This window comes from Lolium perenne, chromosome 6 (genome assembly GCF_019359855.2).
Source record: "Lolium perenne isolate Kyuss_39 chromosome 6, Kyuss_2.0, whole genome shotgun sequence".
NCBI lineage: Eukaryota > Viridiplantae > Streptophyta > Magnoliopsida > Poales > Poaceae > Lolium > Lolium perenne.
Genome location: NC_067249.2, coordinates 58,029,607 through 58,042,691, shown reverse-complemented (window position 1 = coordinate 58,042,691; position 13,085 = coordinate 58,029,607). Strand labels below are relative to the sequence as shown.

General features: G+C 43.5%; 1 protein-coding gene across 1 annotated transcript; it reads left to right on the top strand.

Moving 5' to 3' along the window:
* Window positions 1-8,350: 8,350 nt before the first annotated feature.
* On the top strand, window positions 8,351-12,635 carry LOC127310505 (probable serine/threonine-protein kinase PBL28). Its single transcript, XM_071821347.1, has 7 exons — window positions 8,351-8,432; window positions 8,670-8,693; window positions 8,788-9,252; window positions 9,354-9,469; window positions 9,599-9,859; window positions 9,970-10,167; window positions 12,400-12,635. Exons 1-7 carry the CDS (start codon window positions 8,351-8,353, stop codon window positions 12,466-12,468), a joined length of 1,215 nt encoding a protein of 404 aa, XP_071677448.1. The 3' UTR covers window positions 12,469-12,635.
* The last annotated feature ends 450 nt before the right edge of the window (window positions 12,636-13,085 follow it).

Here is a 13,085-nt window from a genome sequence, read left to right as displayed (position 1 = left end):
ATGGAACAAGTAGCAGTGCAAGGTAGGAGAGGAAAAACACGTACATCGCGACCGGGAAGGTCGCACCAGCAGCAGCACCACCACCATGGGAGTTGTTGATGTCGCCCATGGTGTAGACGAAGTCGTCGATGAAGCAGACGAACCGGCGAAGATGAACACGAACAGCAGCGAGCAGTCGCGCCGAGGCGCTCCCCAAAAACCTTATCGCCCGTCTCCCGGTGCAGGATCTCAACGGACGGAGTTTCGGAGGCCTGCTCTCCCGGACGGCTGTGCACGCAGTCGCCGGGATGGGAAAGACTAGAGAGTAGCACAGCAAAAGGAACTTCACGAGAGAGAGATCTAAGAGTACTGTTTCCAGATCTGATCGTCTCCTTGTATAGCCTGGGAGGAAGCCGACCCGACCGCGTTGACACGCGTAGGAAGCCAGGGACACGCGGCGAGCATGCACATGCAGGTCGACACGTACCCAACACAGTTGGTGCACCAAGCAAAAATTTAGGCTTCCTTGAGTGTGTCTCGAACTCGAACTCGAGTCACGAAACGCGACGTGCGTACGTGACGAGGCGAGGCGGGGCGGGCGGAGGAGGAGGAGTGCGCGAGGGCTCTTTCTATTCTCACTCACTTGGAATGACTAGAACAGCAGCCCTTATATACCACTCCAACTCTCTCCCAACTAGCAATGTGGGACTAAACTTTGTCCCCCAAGGCTGTCCCAAGCTGCCAACGTGATGGGCCTTGAGATTTCAGGAATGGTAGACCACATGGGCTGCCTTATTGGGCTGCAGCCCATCTACATTCAACAATCCCCCACCAGATCTCATATGCACATCAGATGGCACATTAGTTCCATTCACTGTTTGATATATCTGCACTTCGGTGGAGACTGTTAAGTTGAACTTCCACTTAGGCAAGGTGCTACGCTTGACTACAACTGAACAATGGACTATGCCTTGAATTGTCAGTCTTTGTGCAGCAAGTTTCGCTCAATGCCGGTACGGTACTAGACTACCTTAGCCTTCCCCTCGGGTGGAGCTTATAAGTCATACTCCTCGGCCTTTCATGAGCTTACTAGAGATTCACCCAAATCTCCCACACTATGACCAGTAGTGTCACTCATATAGGTGTGTTCTTCAAAGATCGCCCTGTAGGACGGCATCTTCGCTCATCAAGAGCCGCTCAGAACACATTAAGACATTATCAACCTGCCTTACAGTAGCTATGAGAGAATTGCATCTGCAGCGGAGTGGGAGTCTTAAATTTTCTCTCAACTCAGTTGCTCCGGTTTGTTTTCCCAGGTCCTACTTCACGGAATTTCCGATTACATAGGTTGGGTTACCTCCTCGACAACTCAAGTGGGTCTCAAACCCATCTCCATCGATGCAAGGTCTATCATGTTTCTTGATAGTCCTTTTGTGAAAGGATCTGCCAGATTTTTAGCACTTTGGACATAATCCAATGCTATCACTCCGGAGTTCTTCAGTTTTCTGACAGACTTCAATCTCCTCTTGATATGTTTGGAACTTTTCATATTATCCTTAGAACTTTTCACTTTGATAATCACAGTTTGATTATCACAGTTCATGAGGATAGCCGGTATTGGTTTTTCAACCATAGGCAAGTCCATCAAGAGCTCACGAAGCCATTCCGCTTCGACAGTAGCTGTATCTAATGCTGTGAGTTCTGCTTCCATAGTTGACCTCGTTAAGATGGTCTGCTTGCAAGACTTCCAGGAAACAGCGCCACCACCAAGAGTGAAAACATATCCACTTGTGGCCTTCATTTTAGCATCAGAAATCCAATTGGAATCACTATACCCTTCAAGTCCTCTTGGATACCCGGTATAATGAATTCCATAACTCATGGTTCCTTTTAGATAGCACATCACTCTCTCAAGAGCATGCCAATGATCATCTCCCGGGTTGGCCACAAACCGGCTAAGTTTGCACACAGCAAACGAGATATCAGGCCTCGTAGCGCAAGCTAAATACATGAGTGAACCAATGATTTGAGAGTATCTCAATTGATCTTTAGTTGCCTTTTCATTCTTTCGAAGCAAGACACTAGGATCATAAGGTGTGAGAGAAGATTTGCAATCAGCATAACCAAATCTGCTCAACACCTTCTCAACATAATGAGATTGCACAAGTGTAATCCCATTATTCTCATCTCTCAATAGCTTGATGTTCAATATAACATCAGCTTCTCCAAGATCTTTCATCTCGAAACACTGAGATAGGAAGGTTTTTACCTCCTCAATCACTTTGAGACTTGTCCCAAAAATTAGTATGTCATCCACATACAAGCATAGGACAACTCCCTCACCCCCACCATGGCGGTAGTACACACATTTGTCGGCTTCATTAACAACAAAGCCCACAGATGTCAAAGTTCTTTCAAACTTCTCATGCCATTGTTTGGGTGCTTGTTTAAGGCCATACAAAGATTTCTTTAATTTACACACCATTCTTTCTTGACCTTGTAGTACAAAACCATCAGGCTGTTCCATGTAAATTTCCTCGTCCAACTCTCCATTTAGGAAAGCCGTCTTGACGTCCATTTGATGAACGAGAAGACCGTGTGAGGCAGCCAATGACAGTAGTACTCGAATTGTGGTCAATCTCGCAACAGGTGAGTAGGTATCGAAGAAATCTTCGCCTTCCTTTTGGGTATAGCCTTTGGCTACAAGTCGAGCTTTATACTTCTCAATAGTACCATCAGCTCGAAGCTTCTTCTTAAATACCCATTTACATCCTACAGGTTTGCACCCATAAGGACGCTCAGTTAACTCCCACGTTCCATTAGCTAAGATGGAATCCATCTCGCTTTGAACCGCTTCCTTCCAGTAGTCTGCATCAGGAGATGCGAGAGCTTCTGAAATGGTAGTGGGAGTATCATCCACAAGATACACAATGAAATCATTACCAAAAGACTTTGCAGTCCTTTGTCTCTTACTCCTTGTGGGAGCTTCATTGTCATCTTCATCAGAATCTGAACTCTCATCATCAGATTCCTCATCAGACTCCATAGGAGTTTCATGTATTGGATCTGATTCCCAACTAGACATGCCATGCATATCTCTCATAGGAAATATATCCTCAAAGAATGTAGCATCTCTTGATTCAAAGATGGTGCCAACATTCATGTCATCCACTCCAGATTTCACCACAAGAAATCTATAAGCAATGCTATGGGCAGCATAGCCAAGAAAGACACAGTCCACGGTTTTTGGTCCAAGCTTTCGCTTTTTGGTGATTGGCAAATTCACTTTAGCCAAACAACCCCAAGTTCGTAGGTAGGAGAGTGTTGGTCTTTTCTTTTCCCATTCCTCATATGGGGTAATCTCTTTATTCTTGGTTGGAACATGATTTAGGACATGACACGAAGTCAATATAGCCTCCCCCCACCATTCCTTGGATAAACCCGAAACATCTAACATGGCATTAACCAAATCTGTTAGAGTACGGTTTTTCCTTTCCGCAATCCCATTGGATTGTGGGGAATTGGGAGGCGTCCTCTCATGGATTATACCATGTTCCGCACAGAATAAATTGAACTCATTAGAAAAGTACTCTCCACCACGATCGGACCGAACCCTTTTTATCTTTCTTTCAAGTTGATTCTCAACTTCAGCCTTATAGATTTTAAAGAAATCAAGAGCCTCATCTTTAGTTTTCAGTAGATACACATAACAGTATCTAGTGGAATCATCAATCAAAGTCATGAAATATTTCTTTCCACCTTTTGTCAACTCACCATTCATCTCACATAGATCTGAATGCACGAGCTCTAGTGGTGCCAAGTTTCTTTCCTTCACATGCTTGTGAGGCTTGCGAGGCTGCTTTGCTTGCACACAAGCATGCAACTTAGAGCCTTTGACAAAAGTGAATTTCGGAATTAAACTCATATCAGCAAGCCGCGTCATACAACCGAAATTAACATGACAAAGTCATGAATGCCAAACATTAGTTTCATTAACACTAGTACTTACATGGTTCACAACGTTATCACAGAAGTCTTCTAGAGAGAAACGCAACATTCACTCACACTCATATCCCTTTCCAACAAAAGTTCCATACTTAGACAGTACAACTTTATTGGACTCAAACACCAACTTAAACCCATCTTTCATAAGACGGGAGCCACTAACGAGATTCTTCTTGATGGAAGGGACATGCAAAGACGTTCTTCGCCTGCACGATCTTTCCCGAAGTAAACTTCAGATCTACCGTGCCAACACCACGAACAGTAGCATGTAACCCATTCCCCATCATTACTGAGGAACCTCGGGCCTGATAAGAGGTAAACATGGAGATGTCAGCACACACATGAACATTAGCACCTGTATCAACCCACCATTCCGTGGGCTGAAACACCGAAAGAACAGTAGGTAACATATTACCATACCCTGTAGTTCCTTCCTCTGTGTTGCCAATGATCATGCTGACAGAATTTGAGTTCTGTCCAGCCTGACATTTCTTTCCTTTGCGTTGTGGACAACGATTGGCCCAATGGCCAGTCTCGCCACACACCCAGCAAGGATCTTTCTTCTCCGTTTTCCCCTTCTTCTTGAAGTTGGTAGTCTGGGAGACTCCCTTGTTCTTTCCCTTGGACTTGTGGGCATTTTTCTGCACCATATTGGCAGCAGAACGTCCCTCGGTTCCTCCAGTGTGTTTGTCTTTTGCCCTCGCCTTCTCCTCAACATCCAGAGAGCCCATGATATTCTCAACAGAAAACTCATGCCTCTGATGTTTCAGGGAAGTGGCAAAGTTCCTCCATGAAGGGGGGAGCTTAGCGACAATGCATCCCGCGACAAACTTGTCCGGTAGCACACACTTGAGGAGCTCGAGTTCCTTTGCCATGATCTGTATCTCATGAGCCTGTTCTACTATAGATCGGTTCTCAACCATTCTGTAGTCATTGAACTGCTCCATAGCATACAGTTCACCTCCGGCATCGGCAGCACCAAACTTAGCGTCCAGTGCATCCCACAGTTCCTTCCCATTTCGTATGTGCAGATAAGCATCAACCAACTTGGCTCCAAGCACACTTAGGACGGCACCCACAAAGATTACGGTGGCATCCCCGAACGCTTTATCCTCTTCAGGAGTAAGCAGACCTCTGGGAGTACCTTCCGCAACTCGATGCACGCCCATAGAAGTGAGCCACAAGAGGGTCTTACTCTGCCATCTCTTGAAATGAGAACCCGTAAACGGGCTCGGTTTAAGCGCAGCAGCAAAACCAGACGGTGAAAATTGCCTAAGCACATAAGGTTTTTGGATTGTTGGATTATTAGGCAATTTCCGTGTGAGTTTAATTACCGAAAACAAGATTACAGATGCACAAGCATACTTAACCATACACATCAGACTAAGCACATGCATCAGATCTGAACATGGAACAAGTAGCAGTGCAAGGTAGGAGAGGAAAAACACGTACATCGCGACCGGGAAGGTCGCACCAGCAGCAGCACCACCACCATGGGAGTTGTTGATGTCGCCCATGGTGTAGACGAAGTCGTCGATGAAGCAGACGAACCGGCGAAGATGAACACGAACAGCAGCGAGCAGTCGCGCCGAGGCGCTCCCCAAAAACCTTATCGCCCGTCTCCCGGTGCAGGATCTCAACGGACGGAGTTTCGGAGGCCTGCTCTCCCGGACGGCTGTGCACGCAGTCGCCGGGATGGGGAAGACTAGAGAGTAGCACAGCAAAAGGAACTTCACGAGAGAGAGATCTAAGAGTACTGTTTCCAGATCTGATCGTCTCCTTGTATAGCCTGGGAGGAAGCCGACCCGACCGCGTTGACACGCGTAGGAAGCCAGGGACACGCGGCGAGCATGCACATGCAGGTCGACACGTACCCAACACAGGCGGGGCGGGCGGAGGAGGAGGAGTGCGCGAGGGCTCTTTCTATTCTCACTCACTTGGAATGACTAGAACAGCAGCCCTTATATACCACTCCAACTCTCTCCCAACTAGCAATGTGGGACTAAACTTTGTCCCCCAAGGCTGTCCCAAGCTGCCAACGTGATGGGCCTTGAGATTTCAGGAATTGTAGACCACATGGGCTGCCTTATTGGGCTGCAGCCCATCTACATTCAACAATTGCTTGGTGTACTTACTATAGGGCCAGTCACATGGTCCGAGTAGGGTTTGATCCATTCGGGGCCTTAACATGCATAGCAATTTACAGGCGAGCACGCCATGGATGGTGTTCTTCTGTGCACCGCGAGGACACTGCTAGGAGGGGCTCCGAGTACGGATTTTCCATGTGCCGTAAGATAACTGGCAGTAATGCGGTGTATCCACGGAAATGCCTATGGTTGATGGATTTAGGTTATTATAGGGAACGAAGATGTTGGTAGATTCGTCGGCTAATAAGTAAAAAAGAAGACACGATTTACCCAAATTTAGACCTCTGGAGGGTAATAGTCTACCTCCAGCTTGTCTGATCTTAACTATTAATAAAGGTTACAATGTTACAGTGGCTATGGTGGTGAAGCTTGAAAGTCTTTGAATCTATTCACCTGATGTCCCCTAAAGAAGTTAGATCTTAGGTACGTAATCAGGTCGTTACATGGTAGGAAAAAAACTCCAGGGTTCCTTAATTTTGGGATTGTCCTTATTCTCCATGTCAGGGATATAGGCTTCAAATGCTTCATAGTTGTTAAATTATTTTGGGCTTCGTGGTCCAGCAGGTCATCAGGTGGCCTCTAGTTGAGCCAAAGCAGGTATATCAAGAATGAGTATCTGACGAGTCATGCCCACATCATGCACTATCCCAGTCACACGTTTGTTGGTGTTTCTTTGTTCTTTCATAGATGGTTTCTCAGTTCACGTGTTTCTATTCTGAACATGATAAAATCTTGTATGCATCTGTACATAATCTTCTAAAAATATCTATTTGAATTTGCACTTTATAAAATCTCCTATGACAAATCTCCTATGAAACAATGTATTTTGACACATCTATGTATCTGATGTGTTAATTTCTTCATGCATTCTCTTCAGTGTTATTTCTTATTTTCAGATGAAAAAATTAATAAAACATGTATGAAAATGTGGCTGCACCTTTTGAATCTTCTTTGAAATTGTGTTGTTTTTTGATATACTATCGATCTAGGTTAGTAAAGGTATTAAATTATGTATACTACATGAATCCTTTGTGAAATTTGTACATATTTATGAAGATACATAAAAGAGAATCCTACGAAACCGGAATATCTCTGTTAAATATGAAGTCGGGTTAGTTTTGTTGGTACATTAAAAAAAATAGTGAATTGTTCTTCAAAAAAATTACGGGATATGAAAAAATGTTGTTATTTATGAGTCTGAAATGAGAATGTAAAAAAATAAAAAATTTAGGGGGGGGGGGGGGGGTGTGCAAATATTAGTTGGACTTAAGAATTTGATGGAAGAGGCATTCTGAGAAATTTTCAGCACGAATCTGCACCAAATTAATGGTATATATACTCCGAGAGAACCTTCTTATATTAGGAGTTGCATTTCTCGAGTGGACTCCGAAACGTGAGGGCTCCCCAAAGATGAAGGTCATTGTCGCACAGTAAGCTAGCTCTTGTAGTCTTTGCCGGTATCTTGGTTTGCTTCTCCGTGGAAGGGGATTGTAGGCATATTCTTGCGAACTACGTTGCCCATGCTCGTGCTTCCGTTCATCGCCTCACAAGCAACTTAAATCATAATGTGATTTTTATCATTACACATTTAAAATTCGTGTTCTGATTTTCACCATGGCACGTGTAAAAGCCAGGTCAATCAAGGGCTCCCTGCAGTTGCGGATTAAGAAATGTAATAAAGTTGTTCATTTGATTTATTGTGGCCGTAGTAACGCACGAGTTCTGTACTGTATGAAATATTACACAAATTTTCACTTGGACAACTATCATGATGGAACGAATTCACAGTTGGTTTCGACTAAACAGGCATGCTTGAAGGTATTGTTTAGCTATTTGGACCATATATAGCACGTCCCCCTCTTGCCAGCTTGTGCTGCAGCCTTAGAATACACAATACAAGCAGAACCTCAGCCGTGGGGCTCTATGGCTACCACCGATCGGTGCTACCTATGCCCCCCGAAAGCAACTCTACAACACACTATTCGAGCATGATACCCCTAAAAGGTGCGCATACATACGTGCGCCATGATCAATGCCTAAGAGAAGGCGAGAACTCATTAAACTAGTCAAGTGCCAGATCATCCAAGAAGGATATCCAGCTCTCCATGTATACAGGTCAGCTACCAACGATGAAAACAACGGACGAATATTGCCTATAAGTTGGGTTCCATGGGAGTACTCGCAAAGTTCGTCCTCGTCTGATTGCAGGGGACTCGAAGATGGAGAAAGCGTTGCTTTGGCTCGTTTTCATCTTGGCTGCAGCCTCGCATGGTTGCAAGGCTGATCCAGATATTGTCACAGGTCCGATTTCCAAAAACTGTTTGCAATTTTTATTACTTTTTAGACTACTTCTATTGCTGATGATTATTAATAGGTTGGTGAACTTTTCATAAAAGAAAACCAAATGGCAATCGTAACATAATCTTAGTCTTTCTTTTTCGAAAAGGAGCAGCACGGCCTCTGCATCAATCCATGCATGTGGCCCTTTATTAACACACAACTTTAGTTAACACGATTCTTCCTTTTGATAAATTGCAGATGGTGATTACATCAAGATAAAACGTATGCCCTTACCGAAACGTTCTCTAGCTTGCGCATTCATACTACCTTCAACACCGCTCCCTATACTAAAGGCTCCAAGTAACAAGCATTTCAGGTAGCTTGTTGGCCATCTTCATAGTCTTCCCCGTCATGGTGTTGGCCCTCACCATCGCAATCATCAAATACCTGATGCCCAAGAGCAGATCAGCTGACGATACTGTCGGCTCGGCTTACGATAGCAAGGTGCACAGCGGGGAGGTGATCAACCGGTGGTCGGGCCTGTACAGGTTTACCAAGACCGAGATCGAGCGGGCTATGGACTACGCCAACACCCGAATCTACCTCGGCTCCGGCAGCGCGGGGCAGGTGTACCAGGGGGTGCTGCCCAGCGGCCAGCTCGTGGCAATCAAGCACATCCACCACACGGCCATGTCCGGGTCCTTCACCAGGGAGGCCGACGGGCTGTCCAAGGTGAGGCACCCAAACCTCGTCTGCCTCTTCGGCTACTGCGACGACGGGAGCGACCAGTACCTGGTCTACGAGTACTGCGCCAACGGCAACCTAGCCCAGAATCTACTCCGTAAGAATAAGGAGCAATCAATCATGCCTATTATTTCAACCTAGCTAGCTACACTTGTCGAATCCTTACAAGTTATTATGTTCTTGGTTAATTGCCGCCAGGAGGTGACGCTGTTCTCTCATGGCCAACAAGAGTGAAGATCCTCAGGGATTGTGCCTCTGTCCTCAGGTTTCTTCACACACACTCTGATGGATGCATTGTACATAGAGACATTAAGGTCAGAATATTTTTCCATCCCTAAATATAAACATTTCTGCTCATTCACAAAACAAAGGAATAAGAACAGAGCATCGGAAAAAAAATATAGCCATCTTGTGTTTGTTTGCTGAATTCTTTTTTTCCACAGCTTAGCAACATCTTGCTGACGGAGGACATGGAGCCTAAGCTGTCTGATTTCGGGCTCGCAAAAATGCTGCAGATGGAGGAGACCAAGGTGTTCACAGATGTCAGGGGAACCATTGGTTACATGGATCCTGAGTACATCACGCACTCCAAGCTTACTTGTGCCAGCGATATCTACAGCTTTGGTGTGGTGGTCTTGCAACTTCTCTCGGGAAAGAAGGTCATAGAACTTGACATTGTTGCACGCGATTCTCTTACCAAGAAGGTACATTCAGACCTATGTTGTCACAATGATATTCCTATTTCTTTGAGAAGCAACTCTCCCGTGGCTGTTCTCACTAATCACCCTTTTTTTCTCTATGTTCTTGTCTAAAGGCAAGAGATGTTGTAAGTGGGAAAAAACCGTTGGATGAATTTATAGACTCGCGCGTGCGAGATGAGGTTAATATCGAAGATTTTGTCTTGATACTGAAGATCGCAGTCCTCTGTGTGGCACATTCTAGCGTAGGGCGTCCGACAATAAAGGATGTGTACGAGGAGATGGACAAAGCATGGAGAAATACAAACGCAAAGGTTTGAAGCATTTTTGCATCATGTAATACATTATGCTACTTCTGTTCCAAAATAAATTATGTTTCAAGAGAGAGTGCAACCAAATTATTTTATTCAACCACTAAGCAACAAAAAGACTCTTTTGGTTGGTTAGTTAAAGATAGTACAATTAGATTTGTCATGAATAGTAATTTTATGCTATGAGTTGTTAAACTAGTATTTAGAGCGAACTCCACTTTTTACCCCTAGTTTGTCATTTATGACACCAAGTACTATAAAAGATCAAGATATTACGACTAGAAGGGGTGCCAGGAGTTCGCAAAAAAGATACTTCTACTAAAAATAGATAAACAAATTCTTCAGTTAATCTAGTGAAGACTAGAACATAAACAGATCTATAACAAAACATATTGAAGCAACAGAAAGTAAATAGATATAAACTAAGAAGATTCAGATGCTCCGGGTACAGATAGGCAAGATGAGCAAGTAAATTTAAGAGAAATAAGAACATGCATGAACTGTAATATAAACACAGATAGTGGTAAAGACACTGATGTAGTTCCCGATGTTCAAGATGTTGGCACCAGTTCTACGTCTTTGGAGAGGCTATGCGCGAGTGCACCCAAGTCCTCTGACATAGCCTTGTTCTCCGCTAGCTAAAGATCCTTGAGATCCTAGATTGATCTCTTGGGGTTGATCTTGAGGTGATCACTAAAACTTCAGAAACCTTCAATGGTTGATCCATCTATCGGATGCTGAAAAAACGACGCCTAACCGACTAGGAGATGCCAAATCTCTAAGAGTAACAAGCAGATCTCGTATGCTAGAACATGCTCTTGGTTGCTGCTCACTATTTTTCTCTCAAAGGATTTTCTCAAAAACACAAAGAGAGAGGGAAATTTGCATGTCAAGGAATTGTATATCTAAAATCTAGAATTTAGTGAAAGATTGCTGCACTAGCCAATTGAACCAAAAGTCCGAACTGATGGAAAGAGACTAGGCAGTGTATTTGAACTTGAGACCTCTTGGCTCTGATACCATGAAAGATTGCTGCACTAGCCAATTGAACCAAAAATCCGACCTGATGGAAAGAGACTAGGCAGTGTATTTATATTCAACATTTAGCTCAAGTCACCAATCCTACCCCGTGGGGTCCGGGTCCTATTTATAGGCATAATCACATCATCTAGCCATTGCACCGAATATGCTTTGTAGGAAAGCATCTTAATGGTCACAAATTGATGCATGTGAAAGCAACAGACATCTAGAGCTTCAATCAAATCCATGAAGCTCTAACTGTTCAGAAATCAGTCCTCACAAACTGAAGCACTAGGCTCGATATTGGTTTTTTGAAGTCTCAGCCAATTCAACCAAGTGTTCAACGCAGTTCTTGTGCCTTTCTGCACACTGATTTCTCAAAGATATCCAAACAGACTGGTCTACAAAGAATGAGTCCAACTGAGCACACAAAATCAACTTTCATCTTCTTCCTAAAAGATCAAACCCCTCTTTAAAGTACATTTTTCCTCCGAAGCACTACACTAAGTCTTCAGTTCCACTCCTCAGTCTTCATGGAGGTCATCATTTTTAAGTAGTACCTTCTTCACTTCATTTTGAGGGGTCAGCAACCTTATGGTTAAATCACCTTCTTGGTACTAAGCACATGTGTATACTCAGTAGCACATTGGTCCCTTAATCGATCGTCATTGATTATCCAAACCCCACTATTAGGGCACCAGTTGCACTTTCGAAGTACCAATGTAACCAGATCTTTTTTGCTCAACTCGTTTAGTGAAATTTGTGTTGGTTTTACCTCTCTAAATATTCAAAAAAATGGTGAACCTGATAAACATTTTATATGCAAAAAAAGTGATAAACGCACATCAATCTCTTCAAATTAATCTCCCCTTTACCCTTTTGTCACGGGAACACCCTCTAAGGGTATGTCTCTGAGCTGATGATCGGGTCCCATATGACAGAAGGAGGTAAAAGATTAAAAGGGGTAAAACTGGAACATGTTTTGCCCCAATAAATGAGAGGACTTTTTATTATAATATGAGGTAATCGATTGTCACAAATAGTAAATTAGGTACATAGTGGTATTTACTATAATTTTTTAGTTGCATATTGGTAAGTATCCAACGAACGAAGTTGTATGCTGAAGATATTGTAAAGTAATGTATTTTTATGGAGGGGGCATTTTATTAATCCATTCCACATTTTTTTCTTAAAATTCTTCTGTTATTTGCGCAGGCTGCTCGGTCAACCAAGAAGATAGATTCATCAAATACATCAGAATATGCAAAGATGATAGATGTGTAGTTCACATTTTGTCCAAACAAAGAAGAACGATAGCATGGAGTTGCACATTTTTCACATGAAATGTGACCAAACGGCATTGTGATCAAGTGTGGAAAATATTATATGCCAAAGCTTTTGCAAAAGGAGTGTTGTACTTACAAGTACACTAGTAGAAGCTCTTGAAGATCTTGTAGTAACCTAGTTGTATATATTGTTTTACATAATCGGTGAAGTCCTTATACCAAAATCTTGGAGGAAGGGGGTTGTACTGAAGAACCTAGTTTGTTTTATATAATCTTGAAGATCTTGTAGGAACCTAGTTGTAGCAGCTCTTGAAGACCTTATACCAAAATCTACATTTATATCAGAAGGCGTTTCTTCACTACAACCCCCTTCCTCCAAACTCAGACAAACTCAAACACAAAGATGGTTGAGATCGCTCGATACCCCTTCGTAATTAAGGGCATGATGGTCTCTAAACAGTATACGTAGCCTTGTATAAACCCGTATGGCTCAACTTATTTGAACGAATATGTAGCGTACGCATAGGTAGGAGTAGTATATATGTATGCTGTTGTCAGCTCATTGGCGGTGATTTTGCCGGGTCTTGAGCTAACGGCCGAACTGTCTTGTGAACG

Excerpts from the sequence above, each read along its gene's own strand:
- LOC127310505 (XM_071821347.1), top strand. The coding sequence starts at position 8,351 with ATGGAGAAAGCGTTGCTTTGGCTCGTTTTCATCTTGGCTGCAGCCTCG. Across the intron at positions 8,433-8,669 it reads TGATCCAGATATTGTCACAG|ATGGTGATTACATCAAGATA; the intron begins GTCCGATTTCCA and ends GATAAATTGCAG. Across the intron at positions 9,253-9,353 it reads CCTAGCCCAGAATCTACTCC|GAGGTGACGCTGTTCTCTCA; the intron begins GTAAGAATAAGG and ends AATTGCCGCCAG.